The sequence below is a fragment of the Vulpes lagopus genome, chromosome 2 (genome assembly GCF_018345385.1).
Source record: "Vulpes lagopus strain Blue_001 chromosome 2, ASM1834538v1, whole genome shotgun sequence".
NCBI classification, from domain to species: Eukaryota; Metazoa; Chordata; class Mammalia; order Carnivora; family Canidae; genus Vulpes; species Vulpes lagopus.
The window spans coordinates 142,541,788-142,568,450 of NC_054825.1; the positions used below are offsets into that span (position 1 = coordinate 142,541,788).

Sequence of the window (26,663 nt, forward strand, 5' to 3'; positions counted from 1 at the left end):
ACTTGTTAAACATTTTTTCCACCTCCCTGGCCTGCTTGCAATCTCACCCTGCGCTCTCAAAATGTCTGTTTTAGATCTTGTACCCAAGGGCCAGGTTCATTCACTATGGAATAATTATATTTATCTTAGCATGTAAATCACATTGAACTACATTTTCTTTCAATCTGATACGTCATCTCCTCATTCATTTACGTGGTCATAAAATGAAACGAGCTGCTTAAAACAAGCTCTCTGTCAGTGGAGGTATGCGAGCAAAGGCAGGAGAGCCATTTGGTGGAGACAAGTTGGAAACAAGATATTGCATTATCTCTAAATACTTCCAGGTGTGTTTTCTAGAAACAAGGGCATCCTCTTGGATAACCAAAGTACAATGACCAAACACTGTTGTCTAACGCAGCAATCTGCAAACCGTGACCTGAGGGTCAGATCATTTCCACCACATTGTGGAGCCTGTTGTAGCTACGGATGTTTTTAAATAATTGAGAACTAGTTAACAAGTGAAAATTCCATGAAATTCATATTTTAGTGTCCACTGCATATGGGCTGCTTTTGCACTACAAAGACAGAGTTGAGTGATTATGACAGAGACTTCCGAAGTGCTCTCACTGCTGGTCCACAGATCCCCAAACATACACCCCCTGGGCCTTCACAAAGAGTCTGCAGACCCCTGATCTAATCTGCAAATGTTATTCATATCTTGCCAATTATCCTTCCAACGTCCTTTACCAGGCCTCGAATCCAATCCTGTTATTTCATTTCCATGGGCCTCAGTCTCCTTTGTGAAGTTAAGATGATGATGATCCCTTCCCGTTAGGTTCTTGTGAAGATTATGTGGATGCCATAAATGTCTTGGAATGAGGTTTGGCATTAAAATAAGTACTCACTAAGTATTAACTACTCTTATCACATCAATCTTAGTTAATTTTCTAAGTTTCTATTTTTCTAAGTTAGTTTTTCATCCTCTAAAGAGAAGTAGGAAAAGTCAGGAAATTCTGCTCCTTTTCATAGAATGAGGGGTGCATCTGGTTGGGGTGTCCTCCCTCTGGGGCCAAGGACTGCAGAGTTCTGCATACCTCCCAGGTCCTCCCCTCTTAGAAGCTGAGAGACATTTGGCTACTCTCTGGTGTGTAGCTGAGAAGCCCGCAGGAGGTGGCAGCTATTCCAATGCAGAGAATTATTTCATAAGTATTAAGTGCAAACCTAAAGAATTTAATCAGGGAGTCAGACCAACTGATGGTGTGTGGCAGCAGGGGCTTGTTTCACCTCGCCAAGGAAGGCTAATTCTAATTTGTGTTGTGAAAAGGGCAGAAGATACCCCCACACCTCCCTCCCCACCTCTGCCTCAAGAAATGGAAGCAGGAGAACGAGGTTCTTGTCTCACAAAGTCAAAGAATGAATCTCTCAGACCCTGGAGAGTGAGCAAGGCAATGGAGGGAGTTTTATTAAGCAAGGATACAGCGAACACTCTCAGGGGTGAGAAAGGGGCCCTCCCAGTTGCCAATGAGGGTTTATCATTAGCACTTTTTTATTTAGAATTGGTTCGGAAACCTGTGGCCTTACAATTCCTATGAATTGTTATTCCTATATATTGTTATATATTGTTATGTGTTATTTTTGTTGAGTAAGGATTCACAACATCTTTTAATGGTTAACCTCTCCTTTGAGGCCTAGTCAATTTTTTTTTCCTGTGGTCACAATGTAATTATTAGAAAAACACTTTAACCCTAGCAGTTGGGTCAGGGTGGCCTCGTTCTTTCTCATTTTTTCCTTTGTCTTCGCATCTGCATACCTGACACGCCCCCCTCAGATCCTAGACAGAGGCCTCCTGCCTCTCCCTGCCTAGACTTTAACCCTTGTCCCACTCAAATCCAGCTGCCTGTTTGCCAGGGGAATAGCTGCCCGAGAAGGAATAACAACCTTCCATTTTAATAGCAGGTAAGTCTTTATTTTATTTTTAAAAAAGATTTTATTTATTTATTCGTGAGAGACACAGAGGCGGAGACATGGGCAGAAGGAGAAGCAGGCTCCCTATGGGGAGCCCGGTGCAGGACTCAATCCCAGGACCCCAGGATCATGACCTGAGCCGAAGGCAGATGTTCGATCCCTGAGCCAGCCAGGTGCCCCCAGGTAGATCTTTAAATAAGAGTTATATGATTACAAAAAGAAAAAAAGAAGGCTATAGAGGATTTAATACAATAAATCTTATGGGATCCTCAACAAGGAAGCACACAGACCTATCAGGAGTCTTTTTTTTTTTTTTAAGATTTTATTTATTTATTTGAGACAGAGAGAGAGCATGAGCAAGGGAGCAGCAAGCAGAGGCAGAGGGAGAAGCAGGCTCCCCACTGAGCAGGGAGCCCTATGTGAGGCTCAATCCTAGGATCCCAGGATCATGACCAGAGCCCAAGGCAGATGCTTAATGGACTGAGCCCCTTGAGAGTCTTAATTGAGGGAAAAAAAACCATAAAAGGTCCAACACAGCTTGTCTCCTTCTCTGGGAGCACATGGGTTCTTCTCTGTTTCTCAGCACAGGCCTGGCCCGTGGTCCTACTTCTCTCTGCAGGTTGCATCTGCTTACTCAGCTGTCCTACCCATGGCTCCTAAGAGCCACACCCAAATGGAAACAGACACTTGGCCTCTGAATACAAGTGTCCTTAAGGATCCTGCAGTAAACAGTAAAAGCAGTGGGTTTATTTGGCGCTTGAATCCTAATTCGAGGAAAACATCATTAGGTTGGCCTAGGTTGTCAAGTACAAATACCTGGTCAATCATTTGTGATGGTGGAGTTGGGGTGTCCTAGTACAGCATCCTCTTTGGAGAAAATGACTGTTCCCTTTTAGAATGGACAGTTCAACAATGGCTACCTACTGGCAATTTTTTCCCATAAATGCAACCTTTTTTCACTGCATAAAACTCAAGATGTTTAGACAGCAAAGAATATCAAAAACAGAATGATTAGGGCTAAGAAACATTACAAAAGTAACAAATATTTTCAAAATGTCAACTCCTCTAAAATAACGTGAATTTAGGATCAAACCAATAAAAATATTCCTAAATTTAGCTGGGAGTGTGGTTGAGAAGCTTTTAAAACTTATTGCTATAGGGGATCCCTGGGTGGCTCAGTGGTTCAGCGCCTGCCTTTGGCCCACGGCGTGATCCTGGGGTCCCGGGATCGAGTCCCACGTCGGGCTCCCTGCATGGAGCCTGCTTCTCCCTCCGTCTGTGACTCTGCCTCTCTCTCTCTCTCTCTTTCTCTATGTCTATCATAAATAAATAAATAAATAAATAAATAAATAAATAAATAAATCTTTAAAAAAAACTTATTGCTATAAAAATTAAGTAACTTTTTAGGTTTCTGATAAAAACTCACAGCATAGAGAGATTATCTTTATTATTTTTAAACATCTTCATCCCAGTCATGTCAAACCTCTCTCAATTGTGGGTTAGTATGGTGGACTTTTTGTTTTAGTCAAAATAAAGTACTTCTACTGTCTTAGAGGAAACAGAATTGAAGTGGAAATAATGTATTCATAAGAATGATATTAAAACCATCTAGAAAAATCTATATTTGGTTTTGGTGGTGGTGGTGGGTTTTTTTGAGCAAAAGAAAGGGGGAGAGAGAGAGAGAGCACGAAAGCTGAGGGGGGGAGGGGTAGAGCAAGAGGGAGAATCCCAAGCAGGCCCTATGCCTTGGCCAACCCCATGACCCCAAGATCATGACCCAAGATGAAATCAAGAGTCAGACACCAACCGAGCCACCCAGGTACTCCTAAAACCATCTATATTTGAAAGCCACTGCCCTTGGCAGTAAGAACAAATGTAACATTAATCAAGCAACAGCAGTCAAACTAAAAAGAGATGAAGCAAAATTATTCCAGAGGATAGAAATCACAGGCACGTGACTGTAGATGTTTGAGGTCACCTGCTACACACCTGAATGAAACCTGCAGGTGACACAGATCCCTGGCCCTCCCTGCTTAGCTCTCTTCCTTTGTCGGGGGCCTGATGATCCAGGAGATTCCCTGACCCTGGGGCCTGTGGACCTGCTGATGTGGAGCAGCTGGGAGCCACGAGGGAAAGAGCTGGACTCCAAACTCGGCTTCGGCCAGGTTTTGTCTTTTGTGACCATTTTCTTTGCTCAGCTCATTGAGCTTTCTCTCAGTCGCCAGAGCTGCCCCCCAACCACCTTGTGCTCTTTTTTCTCGGGATGGATAGTCCATCTTTGATGGCCAGTCATGGTTCTTTCCGATCCTTTCTCCAAGGCGCCGGCCGTATCTGCCAGTAGGGGGCGCACTTCCGAGGGGGCCATCCATGTTCTCGCACAACGTGGAAAGTTTCTCCTCTCCCATTGGCTACTCCCTCATCCTTCGCTTCTCCTCTCCCGTTGGCTACTCCCTCATCCTTCGCTTTTCTGCCAAGCTGCGTTCCACTCTTGCGGTAGTTCAGGCTGTATTTCAAGTTTTAGCGGAAGCTCTTGAATCTCACTTCTGAGCTGTGAATGTTTACCCTGTAAACATGCTGGAGCAGGCTGCTGACTCTGATCTCTCTGCCCTCTATTCCGTTGGCTTTCTTCAGGTAATTCTTCAATATGTCCTAGTTTTTCTCTTTCAGGCCTTTTGACTAAACAGCATCCATGAGTTTCTTCACATCAACTTCAGATTCGCAGACCAGGTGACCTCCACTTTCTGTCTACTGCCGGGTCGTGTAGCGTTTTCTGGAAAGAACAGGCAAAGTTGCCTAATCTTTAGTGCTGTTTTGAGTATTCGACAGTTTCTCATCATTTACCCCTTGCTTCCTCCTCAAACATCTGTTTCTGTCTCTTAAGTTCCTTCAGTGCCCCTTCTAGGAGCTTCCCTACTCGGGAAAGCAGTTCCGGGCTGCCCTGAAAATGACTGTTTTCAGCCAGAGCATCCATAATTTTCCTCAGAAGTTGTTCTACATTCTTCTGAGATGCTTGTGAGAGATATTGTTGGCATCGGTCACTAGGGAGTGACAAGATGTTGATGCATTTTCAAGTGGTGTTAATGTCTGTCCTTGAAGTCCAGCGATGGGCACTGCATGAAATGGAAGCTGAGGGGGCATGCTGTTCTGTTCTTTTTGGACAAGGTCCGCCTTATCCTCAAGTGAAGATGCTAACCTGTTGGGATATTTACTGCCAAACTCAGTGTGTGTGATTCAGAGGACTAGCCTCCTCCGCAGATGACTCTAGGGCTCCAGCAGCCTCTCATGCACTTGTCAGGATTCTTCAAACAGAGCAGAGAATCATTTACTGGCTCTTTTCTCTCCGAAAGTGCCTTGGTTCTTTTCTAGAATGACAATCAGGGCAGCTCATACCAGGATTGCCAGAGAGACCCAAGGACACAGGCCTGGCTCAAGCATTCCTGCACCACCACCAGGGCACTGAGCAGTGCCCCAGGACTGGCTGGGGAGATGTCACGTGGCCTTTGTCAGGCCCTGCATGACTCCCAAGGAACTGCTGCTCTGTCTCTGGTTGCCAGTATCTTGTAGGCCACAACTGACCACAAGCAGCAGCCAGCCCGCCTCCCCGCTCCCCCGCCCCACGCACCCAGGAGAGGCCATCAGTGGGCTGGAGATCAGGTCCTACTAAACTCTCTAAGTTGAGTCTGCTTACTGTAAAAACAGAACGTGGTAGTCTTTGTCCACTGGGTTTGCACAAGTGGAAAACGCTGATTGCAGCCAGAGGAGACCAGCCGTGAGCTCTGAGAACTCTTGAGCTGACCAAGCACTGCAGGAAGCCTGGGAGGTCAAAGCAGTGTCATGCCATTACCCATGCTCTGCCCACAAGAGGGTCAGGGCATGATGACAGGGCACGCTGCGGTAGAGACTCCTATACCCACACCCCTTGGGTGAGGCTCATTCTCCTGAGCTCAAGATTTCATTAGCAGCAAGGAAGCCTGATCCTGCCTACAAAGGTCACAGGGATGTCCCTCCCCTGGAAGCTCCCAACCTGGGTTTTGTTTGGTTAGTCCAGGCAGGTAAGGGCAGAGCCCTGAAAGCCCTCAACAAAGGTATTAACCAACAGCCCTGGATTTCAGTATCAGAATGGCAGTGTTTTAACAGTTCGTGAATTTTCAGTGGGACCAGGCTTCCACCTTCAATTGTGTATTTCTGGACCGAGGAGACTCTGCTCCACTGGTGACCTGGTGAGTCAGGCTACTTCTGTCTTGTACCTGGACCATCTCTTAGCTCATGGCTCCCAAGGTTGTCCCACAATTTTTCCCACCCCATGAACTCACAGAAGTGTGGTTGTCTCTGCAGAGGGAACAGATTCGTGTTTTGGCTAAACTCACCACCATTTACTTCTTCGAACAGCATCTGACTCTCCCAGTTATCCCACCTGGGATTCTACACCTCTACCCCTCGTACATTTATTGGAGGAAACTAAGGAACCGTGAGTGGAGGCTGGTCTGGGGTCCTAGAGGGTGCAGGTTCAGGCCACATGGGGTGTGGAGGCAGCCAAATTCCTGGTGAAGTGATAGTTTCTTATCACTCATTCCTTTATTTAAGAAAAAAGTTTATAACCTGTTTCTAAAGAATTCAGCCACAGTGGGGCGGGGGAGGGGGGGAGTGTAGATTAGAGGGATTTTAGTTTCAGCTCTTTGATTTGCAAGTGACAGAAACAAAGCTGGCAGGTGTTTAAGCCACCAAAGGATACTGAGGTAGCCCACAGAATGGCAGAGCAGTGGAGCTGCAGCAGCCCTGGGGGTCTCCAGTTGGCTCTGGGAGCACAGGAGCTCCTCTGTCTCTGGTCTCAGAGTCAGGAAAAGGCCTCTGGATTTTGATGGGCAGGACTCACCCTCTCAGGTTTCTCCCTATGGCAGGAACGTGGCTACCGGCATCTCTGTACACTGTGTGCTCATAACATATTGGCCTAATGAACTGGTAAAGGGCCTTTGTTGCACATGAAGATCATAGTACTGGACTCAGTGGGTGACATGTCTTCTCTCTTCACTTTTCATGCCTCTGATCCCACCTGGTCCTTGTCTTCACAGCGATGGCCTTCCTCGCTACACCGGATTCCTGCCCTCACCAACATCCTGGTCCAGATCCACCAAATCACAGTCTCTAGAAGAAGGGCCTGGAAACCTTCCTTTTGAATCAACACCTTTCTGTGACCTTTATGGTCACTGGATTAGCCCACCTCAACCTTATCTTACTTCTTTTAGAGGTCAAGTTCTTTTTTTTAAAAAAAAGATTTTTATTTATTCATGAGAGCCACAGAGAGAGAGAGGCAGAGACACAGGCAGAGGGAGAAGCAGGTTCCCTGTGGGGAGCCCAATGCAGGACTCTATCCCAGGACCCCGGGATCACACCCTGAGCCAAAGACAGATGCTCAACCGCTGAGCCACCAGGTCCCCCTAGAGGTCAAGTTCTTTATGATGACTACTATTGCTCATGCTGGATGCTCCTTTTGGAATACCCTTTTGAGAATCTTCACATGAAAAATTAGTTCCTATTCTTCACAACTTGGATATCACTTCCTCAGTGATACCTCCACCACAGATTGTGCCCCTTGATTTCTCTGCTGACCATATACCCAACACACACTAGTTTGCCCCTCTGAGCACTCCACACATCCGTCATGATCTTAATATATTGGCTTCTGTACATATTCCTCTCACCAACTGTCCCAGATGGAGTTCTTCAAAGAGATAAACATTGTTTTGAACCCTCAAAACTGGGCCGTGTGCCTGGTATCTGGTGAGCATTTACTAAAATATCACTTGAGTGAATATGGTCTAAAACTTACCAACTTCATGATCAGCAAATTAAACATTACTTAAGAGGCTGTTATTTCTGCTTCCTGCAGGGACGGATTTCTATCTTTTTTTTTTTTTTTACAAGAAGCAATTCATTCATCTTAAGTATTCAGTTTTATCCACACATGAAAGGCTATGTACATTTCAGGGCAATCTGACTGATTAAGTGCAATTTCTGTTAGGAGCAGTCCTGCCATGTTAAATGGTCCACAGTACTGCAAACAATATTTAATGAAGACTCTTTGCACATTTATGTTGACTTCTTTCTCATTTTATGTGGGCAGTAATTTTACAAGGAACATAAAGATTTTGTACACGTTCTACATAGTGGGTTTTCTCCCCTATATGTTGAAATAAAGAACCTACTTGCAAAAGAGGGCACAATTGTCCTGGACATTAAAAAAAAATCTATCACTGAGCTTAACACAACAATCACAAATGCCCTAAATGCCAGTTTCTCTTTTACACCATACACCTGAGTCATTGCCATGTGGTTTGACTGGGTGCAGAGCACGCCACTGCATGGTGCCAGGGCAGGTTTATGATGCTGAAGGGTTGGTGGTACTTATATAAATTAATCCAGAATATGTAATTGGCCAAGGCTGATTCATCTTCACAGTTCTGCCAGGAGCATACTGTTCATGAATTGAAAGAGGTGTGGGCAATGCCTTTCCTGAACCTCTTAAATTCTCCTTTGAAATAACAAAAGCCTCTTATTTCCTTACCTATCAATGTGGTTTAGGTGCTTCAATGGAGATTTTCAAAGTGCTTTCCAAGCATAAAGCCATCCCTGGATTTGTTCTCAAGCTCAGATGGCAAAGGAATCAATTCTTGTAGGAAAACAAAACAAAACAAAACACAAAACCCCAGCAAAGCTGCTTAAAGTCTCTCAAATGCTCCAGGAAGCAAATTTATCAATTAAAAAACTAAAACTCATCCTTGGACTATTCACGTATGTGTTGTGGCTTTGTTTGACAAGTAAAACAAAAGTCTGATTTGGAGGCCGTCCAAGATTAGGACGGGATTTAATTTCACAGTGAAGCTACAAGTTTCAGTTTTCAAGCGAATATGAGAACCTTTTGTCATCAGACTGAATGATAATCTTTCTAGGGATTTTATTTCTTGTGTGTTAGATTTTTCTGCTATGACTTTGAACTCTCTTTCTACAGATGGGGAAAAAACATTTGTTTAATTCCCTATAGGGGTGGGAAGAGTCCAGGCAATTGAGGAGGGCTCAAGGAGCCTGCAAAATTCCATGTCAACTGTTCATATTTTCTTTATCACTTCTTATGTTTAGGTAAAAATGTTTCATTTTGTTCTGAGTTACTACGGAAAAATTTCTCACTAAAGTTTTTCCCATGCTTTTTTTAGCAACCTAGCTCTCTTCCTACCCCAAAATATAGACTCAATCAATATAGAAGCATGGAAAGCACAAAAAGTATGACAAATCTTTTTTTTTAAGGTTTATTTATTTATTTATTCATGAGAGACAGAGAGAGACAGAGAGGGACAGAGAGAGGCAGAGACACAGGAGGAGGGAGAAGCAGGCTCCTTGCCGGGAGCCCGACGTGGGCGGGAGCCCGACGTGGGACTCGATCCCGGGACTCCAGGATCGTGCTCTGGGCCAAAGGCAGGCACTAAACCGCTGAGCCACCCAGGGATCCCCAAGTGTGACAAATCTAATGTAATTTTACAATGATGGTGTAGGCAGGCTTGATGGTAAAAGGGGATGAGTTTGATTTGTGAAAAAAATTAATTATAGTCTAAAATAATGTTTATCCCTTTAAAGAACAGAGAATATTTCCCTTAACCCATTTAATTCAAAAAAAATTTTTCCCTCTAGTCTCATTTTAAAATAGAATTAAAACCCCAGAATCCAAAGCCTGCTCCAACTGGTGACAATACTTATGGATCCCGTTCCTTTAACTGAGTGGCCTCAGAATGGAGTCTTAAAACATCCTACTACAGGTCCTATTTTGCCACTGGCAAGAATTTTTGCATCTACACCTTATTTTATTTAAATGCCTAATTTAGTACCATGCAATAATTTGCACATGTCTGTTAATTAACTATTACAGAACTCTGTACCCACAGTTACAAATTAGGCACATATTATTACTAGATTACGCACCTGAGAGTTCTCTTCTGGGTATTTTGACTAAGTTGTTCTTCAGGAAGGAAAAAAGATGCATAGTGGGTTGCTCAGAACATTGAGGGTGAATTTATAGACCAAATCTTCTACTACTTTCTCATGCTTCATGTTATAAATAAAAAATGAACATAATAGTGCTGAAGAAAATCAGATTTAATCCTTACAGAATATTTTTATGCACAGAGAGATCCTAAATCACTGGATTTAGATTCTAAAAAATAAACTGATAAAAATACAGCTTAAATTATTTTTATTTCTGTTCAGTCTGTATTCATTAAAAAAAAAAAAAAAAACTACCAGATGGTGAGCACTCACTTTGTCCCACATGCTCTCCTAAGTGCTGGCTATGTATTATTCCATTTAGTCATCCTCATTACTCTAAGGCAGGTACTTAGGTCATGCCCAGATCACAGAATGCAGTCATGGAGACTTACAGTGCACAGCTCAAAAGACACTGGATACCTTGCTTCTTCACTGCAGGTGACAACCCACTGGGTTCAAGAAACCAATTTGGGAAATAACTACCCGCATTAAAAAAAAAAAAAAACTTAAATAGCACAGAACAGAAAGGAATAGAATAGAGCAAGAGACAGAAAATAGCCCAGGGCATCACAGATAGGGAAAGTATTATTTTATGAGACTTTTGTTTTAAATCCACATGCACATATATATGCATGTGTGAACTGATTCTTGATGTTTAAGTGCATTAATTACTCTGGATTGTGACTTTAGAAAATATGAAATTTAACTATGCTGAAATCAAAAGCAATAGCAATCCTATTTTAAGGGCTGGCATTATAGCTTAATTTTTAAGTAATGTATATTGTCTATCACAAAAGGGAAGATACATGTTGGCCCATAGCTAAATATTCTATTCTATTTTTAAAAATTCATGTTAAAAGGAGAAAAACACTGTATGATTAATCTCCCTTCTGTCAGAGTGATAGAACTCACAACAACAAAAGATGTAAACACAAAATCTCATTTATTTTTGTCTGAAGCACAAAGGAGCTCACTCAGCACGTGAACAATAAGCAAATCATACAAATATTAGGTAAAAATGTCCCCATGAATACACACATATATATTCTTAAGAGCAGCTATCAGGAGTTTAACATACAATGTAAGGTGGTTTTTGATACAGAATGCTTTCTGACAGGCTTTTGAATAGGAAATGAATAGGTAAGTCAATGCCACATGACATCTGTTCAAGTCACTTGCTCTGCATGGACTCTGAAATCCGTCTTGGAATTTACACTGAGTTCCATTACTGGCCTGTTAAACTTTTGCATTTCAGTAAATTTGGATCAGAGATACAAACTAACCCCTCAGCTCTTAGATCTCTCACCCCTGAGGCTGTGGGAGGGAATGGGAGAGGCTGAGCAAGAAAACACACAGGGGGTCCAATGTGAGGGCTTTCTGATAGCATCTGTTCATCAGTGCAATTCTTTCCACACTTTTTCTTTGGAGACACTGAAAAGGGCTAGGGTCCAAAATCATACCTAAAGGGGCTAGATTGTTCTGAAATTGCAAATATCTCTTCTGAGCCTTAAAAAAAAAAATCTCAGAAGCTCATAACAATCCATGTAATTTGAAAATTATTTCAAGACACTGCCATGATACATTTTTTAGCCTACCTTTTAAAAACTCAGAATGCTCCTTTTAGACATGTGAATGTGTCCAACAATATTATCAACTTAAAAAAATGGACAACAATGTAAAGATGTCCACTAGGCTACAGAAGCATCCAGTTCTGGATATCTTCCATGTATAGCACAAGGTAGAATCAATATAATGTGCCTTCCAGCTTGCCTTGAAAGCTTTCCATATGTCTAGTTCTGAGGTGAAAAAATTAAAAATAGGAAGAATCTGGAAGGGAGTGAAGATTCAAAATACATCGCTGGATCTCACATCCATTATGTCACCTCTCTGACATCTCAGCTGTAGTTGCCAACAGGGATGTTCAAGGGCACAGTCCAAAATCAGCTAAGCATAACAGGAATATTTCCAACCACTTTCCAGCCACTTCTCAGGGATGTGAAAAAGAGATTCAGTCGGGTTCAATGCTCACAATAGTAGCTTAGAGAGACCTCCTCCTGGCTTGAAGGGAGCTAGTTCTAAAATATTCCCTTGGATTCCAGAACCTTTGACAATTAAATCAGAAAAGGAGCCGATGAAGGGAGCAGTCTCAGCCTCAGGTTACAATGACCAGGACAACCTCTCAGGTTCTAATCCCATGTTTCATTCCCTTTTGGAAATTAAATTCACCTTAGCTGATTAGCCTGTTTTTGTGTTCTGTGGTAGAAAATATCTTTTAAATGTATGACTATCAGCACTATTAAATCCATTTTTACCCATTAAAGAGTATTCCATTAAAAATACCATGAGAGCGGAGGAAAATAGTGCAAAGTGAGGTCAGGAGACTGATAAGTCTTAATTCTTTCTTTCCTGTCAGAGAGCAAAATATCCGGACATAAAGTGACAAATAGAGTTGGGCTTGAAATACCACCTTGCCACGATTCAGAAAGTCAAACCACAGTAGGCAAAGCCAACATTTCCAAGTGTAGAGCATCTAGCCACATGTACGGCCAATGCCAGTCATACTGAAAAAAGCAAATGTAACACTCAGAAACACTGCCCTTGATGAAACCAAACACAAGTTATAAGAGATGCAGGGAGATTGAACTACACATAAACATGTCAACACATTCTATTTTTACTAGGAAAGTTACTCAGGTCTTAACATACTCCCAGGGATAAATGTAATGCTTGACAGACTGGTTGTAGATGGTCACTCTTCCTGCTGCTGCTGCCGTGCTTGTTTATATACACTGCATGTGAAACCTTCATCCAAATGAACACTGATGCTCATCATCAAAATGTACATCCTTAAGGAAGATAAAGGTGTAGGAACTTGCAAAGGCTGGGCATATAGCTGCTGCCTATTAGGGGATCTTGCACATCTTCTCCAAATTCTTAAGCCCACTCATGTGGGTTAGACATCAGGTAACCATGTTCCTTTAGCAGGGATCAGGGGACAGAGCAGGAGACACTCACCAGCACTACAGAGAATGGGAGGGGAGGGGAGGGGTAAGGGGACTAGTGGAGCATTTTCTGACATAGCTCAGAAAGTGGGAATTCTGGAAATACAGGAATGGGACGCTGGAAACTAAATTTACGGAGTTACTTTATATCCCACAACACAAACTCTGTTTGCTTGTGTGTTTTCAATAAGCCCAAATTGGGTATCAACTATATTCAAATAAGAAAAGTCTTTAAAAAAATAAAAATAAGACCAAAAATCTGTTCTGTCATTGGGTGGTGTGTATACACAATCAAATCTAAAAGTGTTTCCACCAGGAAAAACAAAAAAATGTGGGCAAATTACTGCTGATTCAGCATAACTTCTGTGAAGATAAAATTTCTAGTACAAGTGGGGGAATTTTGTTCTGTCAATATGGAGTTAACTCTATTATATCACATAAAGTTCTTTACTCTAAGGTAAATTATAAGGAGTTACACTTAACCCCTAGGTATCAGTGTTATGATATATTAAGAAGATTTATTCCTTTTCCATGTCAGTTTAAAGTATTAATGGAATTAAATGAGAAACTCACATCAATACTTCTTCAGGGTTTATCAAGAAGTCAATTTGCTTTTTATTGTGGGTGATGGGAATATACACTATATTAGGAGGCATAAAAATACTCTTTGCTTTGTTTAATGTTCCTAGATGCCTAGTTGAGAGATTAAGTCCCATTCATATAAACATTAAGTGGGACATGTACATAGTTTTCATTTTCCTAAAATCCTAATGGCCTAAAAATCATTGGGAATTAAAAGAACAGGATAAATTGAAAAATACAGTACTTTCAGTAAACAGGGTTTAAAGATTTTTCATATTTTTAATTGAATTTGTCCCTCATTTTAAAGTTCTACCAGAATGGTATCAGAGTATGCAATGTCCAGCAATCATGACATAATGCTTAGGGAGAACACATCATTGCAATGAAGCCCTTCCTTTTAGTATTGACAGCTCTTTGCTGCTCAGCACTGGCCCCAGTTCATGAAGACTCCAGTCTACACAACAGTGGAGTATGGAATTTGTTTCTTTTCTAATAACACTGAAGCAATAATAGCATCGCATAGTTATACATTAAGGTGATTTTGAAATACACAAAAATACCACTATTTGTGCCATGTAGTTATATGAATAATATTCCTAAGAGACTTTAAATCTTTAACACCCAACCTCTGTCAAACACTTTGAAGCACGCAACTATATTAAGAAAGCATGTGGCATTCAATTTCTGACATTTCATCCCCAAAGAAGGCAAAGCACAACAATAACACATCTCTGAAATGCAAATTCCATTAAGTGCAAATTTCCAGAACACAAGGTCAATCTAGAAACACATTTTAAAATTCAACAAGTTCTCTCCTAAAATTAATATGCTCAGTATATAATTTTCAAATATAATCTGAAGTAATTTTCCAATGTTTGTTCATAGTCTAACTTCTTCTCCCTCATAAAAATATATCCATGGGTTCATTTTCCATTTTCTGATTGTCACATTGATTAGCTCAAAATATCTAGCCATATAGGAATATCTTTGCTCTCCACATTTCCAAATATGAAATCGATTTTACTTAAATCTCATAATAAGAACACCACCAGGAATAACATTCCCTTATGTTTGAGCTTAAAGTCAATCTGAACAGCTCAAAAGGGAGACATTTCGAATCCTCCCAACCAGAGAGTTGAGGATTAGCGCAACTTCCTTCGAACGATTTGTCAAGTGAATATTTTAACTAGACACAGAAAGAGATAGTCATCCCAAGAACAAGATACTATTTTTTGACTTCCTAACTCTGCCTGGGCACAAGGGAGATGCAGAACCACATGATCCCAGGAGAACCGGTAGAGGCCAAGGATCTTACACTGAGCTTGAGAAGGGGACCACCTGCTTTCCACCCACATAAACCTCCTCAATATTTCGGTCATCTCCTGAAAGAAAAATGAAGGAATCATTCATAAAATGTTTCTATGTCAGTATTTTTTTAAAAGATTTATGTATTCATTAGAGAGAGAGAAAGAGAGTGTGACTGAGAGGAGGGGCAGAGGGAGAGAGAGAAAGAATCAGACTCCCTGCTGAGCATGGAGCCCTATGGGGACTCCATCCCATGACCCTAAGATCATGACTTGAGCTGAAATGAAGAGTCCCCACATCCAACTGACTAAGCCACCCGGGCGCCCCTATGTAAGTAAATATTTTAATTGCCACTAGAAAGGATTTAAAAATAAATACCACTTGTGAGAGGGAAAATACAAAAGGCTGCCTCTTTTCTCTCAGACTGTTTATAATCTGAACAAGGCGACATGACCAAGAAGGGTGCTGCATTGAATTGGAATATCAGGGTCTGAATTCTGCACCAAAGGCAGAAATCACAGAAAGTTGAGTTGACTTTCCATGGACTGCCCTTTCAGTTGGAGTGGTTTGCATCACCAGCCCCAAGTATAAAGGAAACACTCATCTTTACATCCCAGAATCATACTCAGCATGGGAAGATGGAGGGCCTACAGGAAGGGGCCCTGGAAATGGCACCTGCATCTCTCCCATCTCTAGTTCACCCAGGACTCAGAGCTCCCTGGACCAAGTGGGAGGCAAAGTAAAATCTTCAGTACCATTTTTTTCTCTCAGTGAACAGAACCGAATGTAAGTACATGTTTTTTAAAAAACCACACCAAATATGGATGAAGAGACTCCATCACAAACTTATAACAAATACAACATGGTAGGGCAGTCTGGGGTGGGGGGTACAGAGTGAACGGAGGAGGAAGGGACATCATGGCCTCTTCTCCTGGGCCTGCCATTCCTCAGCTTTGGATTTATCTTCCAAAGGAGCCTGGGCATTTCAAATATTGCCTTTAAATAGTGTGCCATAAATGGGCTTAATGCTGAGGAATGTTAAAATAAAATAATAAATCAAATAAAATGGTCACACATAGAGTTTAACTTCTGATGCCATACATACAGGAAGCCGTACGCAAGAAAGAGACAAGGAAAGGTTTTCTTTAGTACAGAGACATATATCCACTTACCTAGGTAGAGGAACTTCTGGATTACAGCCTAAAATGCAAAATAAAGTAATAAGAAAAAGATATATTGTGTGCATTTAGAAGAGTAAATTTATAGCCCTTAGGGGTTGGCAAAGTGCAGACTTATAAATTTATTTCTCAATGGCACAATCTACTTCCATTAATGAAACAGATATGGGCTTCTTGTAGTCAAATACATTCAAATATACAAATATGTTCAAAGTATAAGTTTTTGTCACTACCATTATTCTTAACATTATATTGACAAATTATAATAATTTGAAAAGGCTCTAGCTTCCCTTTTAAGATCCTCCTGCATCCCTTTAAATGGTTCCATTTCTGTTTTTGTTTTTTATTTCCTCCAGGAGAGATAATGTGACTACTTCATGAAAAAGATGACTTTTGATGAAATTTATTTCACTTACTTCAGAGGTTTCACCAACCAAATCCCCAGAAAACAAGTCAATGGGAGAGTCAGATGCTTTTGGGTTGATCAGGAGGGCATCAAATTCCTTGCCCACTTCAAAGTTTCCAATCTCTTTATCCAGCCCCAGGGCTACAGGGTGGAATAAAGGAATAAACAGTCAGCATTTTGAATTATCAGATGGTGAAAATGTCCTCATTTAGAAAGGACAGAGTCAGTTAACATATCACTAGAAAAAATTAGTATCTTAATGTGAAGCAGAGAAACTCTCTCATTCTAAGAGATCCTAAAACGTTGACACACAGAAAGCAGAATAAGCACAGAGAAAGCAAAATCTGAGAATAAAAACAGGTCCCCTCATCACCATGATCTATAATTCAGATGCCGTCTATTTCAGCTCTATCAGCGCACTTCACAGTCCAGCTGGTCTAAGATTTCCATTCATCCCTCTAAAAAACGTGACGATTGACATAATATCTTTCTTCTTTTTCCCTCCTGTTCTTCCCCCAACACGCCAACTCTTTTCCTTGCCCTTTTTGTTCTATGAAACAGCTGACAGGATCTATTTTCTTGGCAGTGAAATGAACCTCGAATAAATAAGAAATAAGTATCCTTTTGCATATTTGCCAATGCAGGCATATCCATCATAAGTTCCTTAGTTTAAATCCTCCAAATGGAGAAAATTCACTTCTGAAAGTAAATAGATCCTTATAACTCAAGAGTGCCAATGCTTTAGAAAGCAGACCAATTTCTCTGTAACCTCAGACTTATTGGTTGCCAGAGAAGAATGGTTTTCTAAAATAGGCATAGGTCAATACTATCTATTGACTTGATACACTTAATAGCAAGAATTCATGTCCCATGAATATTGGATGTCAAGGAAGAACATATGTCATTTTTAGGATTTAGTTTCAGAAGATGGGAGTGGTTGGCTTTCCTAGTCAATAAAAGCATTAAATCTAAAGCTCCTTAAAGCCTACGATCTAAATGTACACTGAGCTACCAATGGAAGCATGCATAAAAGGAAGGCCAGCTGGAGTGCATCTGCATTTTTACATGTCTTGGTTGAATTCCGTTACCATCAAGATACAGTCTGATGTGAAAATACTGGATCAGGTATCTCCGTTAGACAATATCTGGTATGTTATATATCTCTGTATGGATATCCATCAGCCTTTTGGCAATTCTCCAAGCACTGATTAAGAAATCTTACTTGTTCTTAAAAGATTGTTAAAAGGGCAACTCTTTTATTCTCAGAAAAGAACAAGATTTTTTAGTTAAAGAATTCTTTAAGGAAGACAGGGGTGCAAAAGTAATTAGAAAATGTTAAAGGCAGTTAGGTGACTCCTACTAATTGTGTGGGAAGACTAAATGTAATAGAAAATCACAAGAAATTCTCTCCTCCTTTGCCAATTATACTTCATTTTGCCTTTGACAATGAAGCATAACAAAATATGAGTTTTTAATGACTGCTTTCAACATAAAATTGTTGTGTGTTTAATAGGCCAGATAACCATGTTAATTTGCCAGAGTTTGATGGGATATATATATATATATATATATATATATATATATACACACACTAACTGAGCTAATCATTAGAATCTGGAAAGTCAGGCATGTGCTAATCAAAAAAAAAAAAAAAAAAGGACACCATCACTCTCACAAATTTGTAAATTGTTTAAATTAAGATTATTGCAAAGAGGCCCAGCAGGGCTGGTGAGCAATTCAGATGCATTTCAGGAAATGCAGTTTTGCTGCCTTTGGAGCAGATGTCCTGTGAAGGTGATTTAGGCTCATCTTGATCTTGAGAATGAATGGAAAGGCTGTGTGATAAGCTGGGGAGATGCCACAATTTAAACAGCGATCCATTCATCTCATTCCACTCGTAGTCTCACAGGGGCACAGGCTAAGGAGAAGAAATCTCATCACAGTAAGCTCAGAGGCCCAGAAAATGGATTTAAAAGCTACACAGCAAGATAAAAATGATTTGGTAAGCACCCCATGCCAGCTTGATGACATACAGGATCCTGATGAAGCATCTCACAGACAGCCTAGAATTAAAAAGGCACTGAAGTACAATCCGTTTGCACCAGGAAGATCAGGTAGTAGGCCATCGACACAAACTCAGATGCACAAACAGGGGGAGTGCCACACTTATTTAAAACAGGGGTGACTGAATAATTGGAACTTTAGAAAATGACATCATCATAAGATGCAGGAGAATGCAAAGAGCATGACCTTGGCTTGTTTTCCTTGAAATGTTTTGTATGGCATTCATCACAGCCCAGAACATTCAAAGAGCCAGAAAGGTTTCTCTTCAGAGGATACTCTCAGCCTCTATCATCCTCCATTTCTGAGACCCAGGGTAGCTCAGAAATCTCTCTCTCTATGTCTGTCTCTACTTGAATGTTTTCATTTCTCACTAGCTCCCTGAGGTATTATGCTATTTTCACCGTCATACATTCAGATTCCCCAAAACACTGAAGTGATTGAAAGTAATACAATGACCAATCTCTATTTTTTTTCAGTAAAAAAAAATGATTATACAGGTGAGAACCAGAAAAACCTGAGGAAGAGTATTTACATATTAACCAACTATCCTTTTACTCTTTTTCCTTTTAAATAGCTTTGGGTAATAATACATCAACAAAATCCATCATTTGAGCTGGGATTCACAGTGGGAAAATAACACAGTGTAAGCATAGGAACCAGCATTCCGGCATCAGATTTTCTGGATTCCAACCATGGTACTCCATAGCTTGACAGTTGGGTCCACCTCACTCAGGTACCTCGCTGGTAAGATAGAATTATTGGCAGTGGTTGGAAGGATGGAGTAAGAACACAGAAAGCATGATACATAGTGCCTCTTACCTGGTAAGAGTTCAGTAAGCCTTGGCTATTATTTTTACTATTACTAATAATATTATGCCATCATCATCAGGCCAATAGAGAGTGTGTTACTTGACTCAGTGGAAAATAATTTATTATTTTAGAGAACTCATGTACATGTGACCATTGCAAATATCCATTAAAGCAATTAATATCATTGTGTGTCGAACATGTCTTCTGCCAAAGCCAGGGGACTTGCTGGAGAAATGATACCTCTACCACATGTCTGAACATTACTCATTAATTTTGGAGTGTGTTAAATGAGATGCAACAGCCATGAATATGAGATGCCTGCTAATGCTACTCTTGAGTGTCTTCATATGGCTTCCGAGAACACAGATTGGCATAGATAAATACTGTTTGAGAGACAAATAAAATAATGGCCATTACCTTGGCTGCCTCCAAGAGTAGCTAGTCGGAAGACCTCTTTGAGGGTGAGACTCTTCTCATTTATCTTATTAATTAAGAGGATATTGGAAACCATCACTGCTCTTCTGATTGCATCAAGCATGGAAGATGAATAACCACCAGCCACATCTATGGCAGACAAAATAAAGGCAAAACTTATGAGATAAATGTAATATTAGGCAGATGAGGTTAGGCTTTTGTTTTTAGTGACCAATATTCAGTCTGTAGTATACTTCAAAGAAAAGATCTTTATCTAAAGATCTTTAGATCAATGTTACAGAGTAACATTGAAAAGAATTTAAAACCGGCAACTATTTATTTATTTGATATTTATTTATTCATTCATTTATTCTTTTTTTTTTTTTGAGAGAGAGAGAGAGAGCATGAATAGGTGGAGGGGCAGAAGGAGAAGGAAGAGAGAGAAAATCTTAAGCAAACACTGAGCTGAGCATGGAACCCAAGGCAGGGCTTGATCTCACGGCCCCAAGATCATGACCTGAGCTGAAACCAAGAATCAGACATTTAACCACCCAGGCACCCCTGATTTTTAGTGATTTTGTTTTTTAAAAATTCCCTAATCATAATTAAATTGAAATACTATGTTTGACAAGTCTAAATGCCAAAGTTACTAAATGAGGTTGCATAATAAGTGTCAAGTAAATTAGTATGTTTTATTATAGGAAAAATATATCTATAACTAATAAAATACACTTTATATTTCCAGGATTCTTTCTGCATTCCTAGGTAGATATATATAATTCTCAATGTCTACCTGCACTTCAAAGATTAAAAGCAACAGCCTATTAAGTAATAATCCCTAGACTGCAGTTCACTTCTATGTTCAACCGTCTTCTATGTCCTTAGATACCCCTGTATAGAAATTTTTTTCTTTTATCTCAAGAGTACTGTCAGAAGATCACCCACTTCCTTGATAAGTCTTATTATATCTATTTAAGTTATTAGTCCATTTTAATGAATAAATAAGATGTGATATATATAAATATATATACAAATATATATGCAATGAAATATTAATCAGCCATGAAAAAGAATGAAATCTTGCCATTTCAATTATATGGATGGAGCTAAAGAGTATAATATAAGCAGAATAAGTCACATAGAGAAAGACAAATACCACATGATTTCACTCGTGTGGAATTTAAGAAACAAAAAAAAACAGAGGGAAAAATAAGAGAGAGAAAGACAAACCAAGAAACAGAACTATAGAGAAAAAACTGATGGTTACCAAAGGGGAGGTGGGTAGGGGAATGTGTGAAATAGGTGATGGGGATTAAGGGGGGTACTTGTCATAATGAGCACAGGGTGATCTATGGAAATGTTGAATTGCTGTATTGTACACCTGAAACTAATGTAACACTGTATTTAACTAACTGGAATTAAAATAAAACTTACAATTTTTAAAAAGTTATTAATCCATTTTAGTAACAATCCATTAAACTTTAATTCTGCCATAGCTTAAACTAAGGAAACAAATAAGATTTGGGAATAATTTACATTAAATTTTGAAGTATGTTGTCTACTAATTCTTTATTGCTAGAACAATGAAAATGTTAAGATGTAAAGGCAGAACAAAAATGCTATCACTATGGGATATGGAAACATGTGAAGACTGAATTCATATTTCAAAATATATTTGACCTTTGAACAATGTGTGAGGGTCCATCTATTTATATGCAGATTTTTAAAATAAATACAGCATAGTATTATAAAGGCATTTTCTATTCTTAATGATTTTTTTAGGATTATTTATTTATTTGAGTGTGTGTATGGAGGGGAAAGGCAGAGGGAGAAGCAGACTCCCTGCTGAGCTCAGGACCCTATGCTCATGGCCTGAGCCAAAAATCAAAAGTTGGACACTTAACTGAAGGATCCGTACCAGGTCTTCTCCTTATGATTTTCTCAGTAACAATTTCTATTCTTTAGCTTACTTTATTGTAAGAAGACAATATATAATACATATAACATACAAAACATGAACTAATTCACTGTTTATATTTTGGGTGAGGCTTCCAGTCAACAGTAGATTGTTAATAATTAAGTTTGGGGAGAGTCAAAGTTATATATGGATTTTTGAATGTGCAGGGGTCATCGTCCCTCACCCCTACATTGTTCAAGGGTCAGCTGTACGAGGACAAAGACTGGAAGGAAACAAAAGCAAAAGCAATGCTGTTAGGATGGTATTAACATGGAAGACTTAAATATTTGCAGTTATAAAAACAAGTTTTATGAAATATGGCAGAAAGAAGTCTTTTCTTCAATATCTAATCAAAATCATCAATATAGAAAGAATAAGGACAGATTAGAAAACAATGCAATGCAATTTATTGAGATAATTTTGAGACTGGTCTTATTATGTTGCTTATCTTCTTATACTCTTTGGTTATGTTAATAAAATAACAATAGGAACAATACTGGGCAGATGAATTGATGAACCCTGGATCACACAGAGTGTGGTATTTAGTCAGGATGAGTCAAGCTTTTGTTCCAGAAATTTCCATGGAGAGTAACTTCCTGATCCCTGTGCTATCCAGTGAATTCAATGGCTTCCTCCTCCCTCTGCAGCACATTTTATGCAGGTATAATCCCCACTTTATCATATCACAAGAGACAGTGTGATGGGGTGGAAAGAGAAATAATGAGCTTCACATTTTACTGACCTGGTTTTAAACTGTGGATCTGGAACTTTATTGCTTTGTTGACCTTTTATCAGTTACTTAGTAACTCTGAACCTCAGGTTTCTCAGAAAATAGAAATTACATCACCTATCTTAACAGCTGCTGAGAAAATCCAATTAAATAACATAAGTGCAGAGGAATAAGGACCAAGAGATGGAAACTAGATGGGGTATGTAGAGGGACCAAAAAGAATGAATTTTGCAGAAAATGCATTCCTGGTCCCCCATGCCCGGCTACTACCATGATGAAGAACACCACCATCACTTTTTGCCAGAGTCAACAATAAGGACACTGTTACTTACAAGAAGACTCTAAAGAAACCATATGAAAGTAAAAACTTGAGTCAAAGAGCAATGGACACATAAAACGACATGATTGGAAATGTGTGTATTCATTTCATATTCATACATTCATTCATTCATTCATTCATTCATCAACAGTCATTTATTTATTGAGCATCTTCTATGTGCTTCATCTATTTAAGGCTCATAAATAAAAGTTACCGGCTCCATGTGGGCCAACTATCTAGTGAAGGGGAAAGAAAAGAGACACACACACAACAGATGTTAACTCTAGATTGTATTCAGCTAATGGCAGAGAAAATGGACGTGGAAAGCCCATTTCTACAGGGAGAAGCCTTCTTTAAGGCAATGACATAAACTAAGGAATGAGAAGAGGTCAGCCATGTAAAGAGTGTCATAAAGGGCATTCCAGGCCGAGGAACAGAATACACAAAGGTCTTTTGGTAGAAAGGAGTGTGACTCCTAGGGCGGGTTGAAAAATAACCAGTGTAGGAAAGAGGGAGTGGTGGGACACAAGGCTGGGAGGTGGATGGGCCTCTAACTGTGCAGAGCTTTGTGTGCCTGGGAATGAGGGTTGTGTATTCAAAACCCCATTGAAGGGTATAAGCTGGAGGGGGTGTGAAATGGTCTGATTTTTGTTGTAATTCTTTTGAAAAGGGAAGGATTCAAAAAAAAAATGAAAAGGGAAGGATTCAAAAGGCCCAAGACGAATATGAAACCAATTAGGAGGCTAGTGCGGAGTGCAGGCAAGAAACCATGGCAACCTGCATCAGGTGGTGGCGGCTGTCTGGGAAAAGGGGCTGGACTCAGGAGATATTAAGGAGTCATAGGTTGGTACAATGCAGAAACAGAACACCCCTCAGGGTAGAAATTTTAGGAAAAATAAGAAAAGGCTGCCTTGGAATATGGGGACACATGCTTATTAGAGAAACATAATTGTCTATTTGTGTAGTGCTGAGGGCCATCTGGGATTTGAGAGCAAAATTTAAAATGAAAGCCCACTGGAGAATTTTTTTTCCAGCAACTTCTAGCTGCTCAGCTGTACACACTGAGAAGGGGAATAGTTGGGATAACCAAGGAGGTTGGGCTTTTGAGTGAGTACAAAGTGAGTACAAAGAAAGCGAGGACAGGAGAAGCAAGGAAGTTTCCAAGGGAATGATTATGGTAATGAACTCTGGCATTTAAGATGGGTTAATCAAGAGTGGAACAATGAATTTGAGAAAGCGTGGAATCAGTGGCTTAGAGTCTGTAGACTGATCAAAGAACTGTTACTTTGGCAGTAATAGAACAAGTAAGATGGATGGGAAACAGTTGTTGGAAAGTGGAATTCTGGGGGCACCTTGGTGGCTCAATCGGTTGAGCATTTGACTCTTGGTTTGGCTCAGGTCATGATTTCAGGGTCAGGTATCAAGCCCTGAGTGGGGCTCCACACTCAGCAGGAAGTCTGCTTGAGATTCTCTCCCTCTCTCCCTCCCCCATACTCACCCGTACATGCATGCACGCATTCTCTCTCTTTCTCTTTCTCTGAAATAAATGGATAAATCTTTGGGGGAAAAAAGTGGGATTCTGGCTCCATGTATATGTCGTTTGTTTTAACGAATTCATAGGTCTTGTTGATGTAAACTTGTTCCATTTTTTTTCTCTTCAGATTACTGTTTTTTACTATGTCTCATGATTCTGAGATGAGAAATTTTATACACTTATAGTTTTGCTCCCACTTGCCAAATACATCTTCATCCTCTCAACCTTACACATAAACCACAATTTCTCAGTTTCTGTTAACAAAATCAGAAAATAGAAGAATTTTAATATCTGGAATGTTCTTTCTTGGAGAGTATGTATTATTTTTAAAATTTATGATCAAAGATTGAAGATGTTCAAATGGTATAAGGAATATATAACACTCAAACTCAAGGACCTGGCACTTGATTTCAAAAATAACTATCAGGTACTCAGCTCCTGGGAACCTCTTCCAACCTGAGGGAAGCCCTTCTTGACTGATGTTGCCATTTTAATTTTTTTATATGTCTGTAGTTGTTGTTTATTGACTTTTTTTTTTTGAGAACAGTTTAAGGTTTACAGCCTGATAATATTTTTTAAATGTTACTTCTAACATTGTACATACTCCCTCTTAAGATAAATTTTTGATTTTGCTTTCTTTTTTTAAACTTTTACATTTTTAAAAATCTTATTTCTATTTTAACTGACTTAGCTTTCCATGATAGACTATTTACCATCACTTCCCCAGACCTTGGTCGTTTTTGTCTCAAAACTCATTGAATGCTGTAGATTTTCAAGTAATTTTTTCCAAGAATTCATGGGGAGAATATTTTCCAAAACTTTGTACATCTGAGAATTTTGTTGCCTTCACACATGAGGGAGAAATCTCGTCCAATATAATATTCTTAAGTAACAACTATTTGGCTCCAAACTCCTTCTTGTTCTTGGTATTTTTCATGCCAGCAAAAATATCTGAAACCAAACTGGTTTTTAATTGCTTTATTGATAACTGATATTTTTTTCCCTGCCTCAATGTTTTAGGGCTTTTTTCGCTTTTTCTTTGCAATTCCAATATTTTGCCACAATGTGTTCAGTTATGACTTAGCCTAGGCAGAGTAAGCTCTCTTTGAATATGATGCAGTTCTTTCTTAAGCTCAGAAAAGATTTATTCTTCAAAAATTCTATTCCATTTATTCTGAATCGTGGGTCAGGAAAACCCCCTGTGTTAGTGTTATGCTTTCTATGCTCCATGTAGATCATTCTCAAACACCCCTTTGGTCTTTGATCAACCATGTTTTCCACATCACTGATTTAATTTTCTGCAATCGTTCTACTCCTCATAGGTTCCTACATGGCTTGTTATTTTTAAATTGAAATATAATTGAGATAACATAAAATGCACAGAACGCAGGTGCCCAGTTTGACCAATGCTAACAATTGTACACAGTCATTTAACTACCTCCAGAAAGATATTAAACATTTCCATCCCTCCAGCAAGCTCTCTCATGGCATTTTCCTTCCCTGCCCCCATACCCCACCCTTGGCAACCACTTTCTGATTTCTATCAACATAATGCTAGCTCTACTGGTCCCTAGGTTTCATGCATATGGAGACATATAGCATGTGCTCTTTTGTGCCTGGCTTTTTTCAATTAACAAAATATTTTTCAATTTACCTTTGTTTCACATATATCAGTGGCTCCTACTTTCTTGAATGTTAAGTGGCACTCCACTGTATAAATACGCCACAGTTTGCTTATCCATTGCCCTGTCGGCAAGATTTTGGATTGTTTCCATTGTGGGGCTATTATGAATGCAGCTGGTATAAACATTCATGTACAACTCTTTCTGAAAACATATGTGCTCATTTCTCTAGGGTAAATACCCCAAAATGGAATTACTGGGTCATATGTAGAGGTATATTTAACTTTATAAGAAACTGCCAAACAGTTTTCCAAAGTGGTTGTAAAATTTACCCTCCCTCCTGTCATGTAGGATTGTCTACATGCTTCTCATTCTTTTTTTTCCCTCAGTTTTCTTCTTTCATTTAAAAAATCCTTTTTCCATCACAACTTGCGGTCTTTTCATAGTACCATGTCTTCTTGTATTCCATGGATGATGGCAATTTTCTGAAAGTTTCTTCTAGATCCTGAAGTAGAGCATTTTCAGAGATAAGCTCATCTTCTCATTGTTTTTATTTGATTTTTGTTTTGAGAGAGGAAAGCACACACATTGCACATGAGCGGGGAGGGGGCCAAAGGAAAGAGAGAATCTTAAACAGCCTCAATGCCCACTGTGGATCCCAATGTGGGGCTTGATCACAGGACCCTGAGATCATGACCTGAGCTGAAATCAAGAGTCAGACAATTAACCAACTGAGCTACCCAGGTGCCCCTCATTCTTTTTTTT

At 39.7% G+C, this 26,663-nt stretch overlaps 1 protein-coding gene and 1 long non-coding RNA gene across 3 annotated transcripts in view; one reads left to right on the top strand and one right to left on the bottom strand.

The window, feature by feature from the left end:
* Window positions 1–1,617: 1,617 nt before the first annotated feature.
* Window positions 1,618–26,663, top strand: part of LOC121484632 — a 64,175-nt gene continuing 39,129 nt past the window's right edge. For both annotated transcript variants that reach the window (XR_005986085.1, XR_005986084.1), the window contains exon 1: window positions 1,618–1,935. This is a non-coding gene — a long non-coding RNA (uncharacterized LOC121484632). The remainder of the gene's footprint in view (window positions 1,936–26,663) is intronic.
* Window positions 10,902–26,663, bottom strand: part of GDA (guanine deaminase) — an 80,970-nt gene continuing 65,208 nt past the window's right edge. Inside the window, exons 11-14 of the mRNA XM_041744090.1 lie at window positions 19,740–19,886; window positions 16,459–16,589; window positions 16,037–16,064; window positions 10,902–14,941 (exon numbers count right to left, since the gene is read on the bottom strand). Of these exons, the coding sequence (XP_041600024.1) occupies window positions 14,871–14,941; window positions 16,037–16,064; window positions 16,459–16,589; window positions 19,740–19,886 (377 nt within the window). The 3' untranslated portion in view covers window positions 10,902–14,870. The remainder of the gene's footprint in view (window positions 14,942–16,036; window positions 16,065–16,458; window positions 16,590–19,739; window positions 19,887–26,663) is intronic.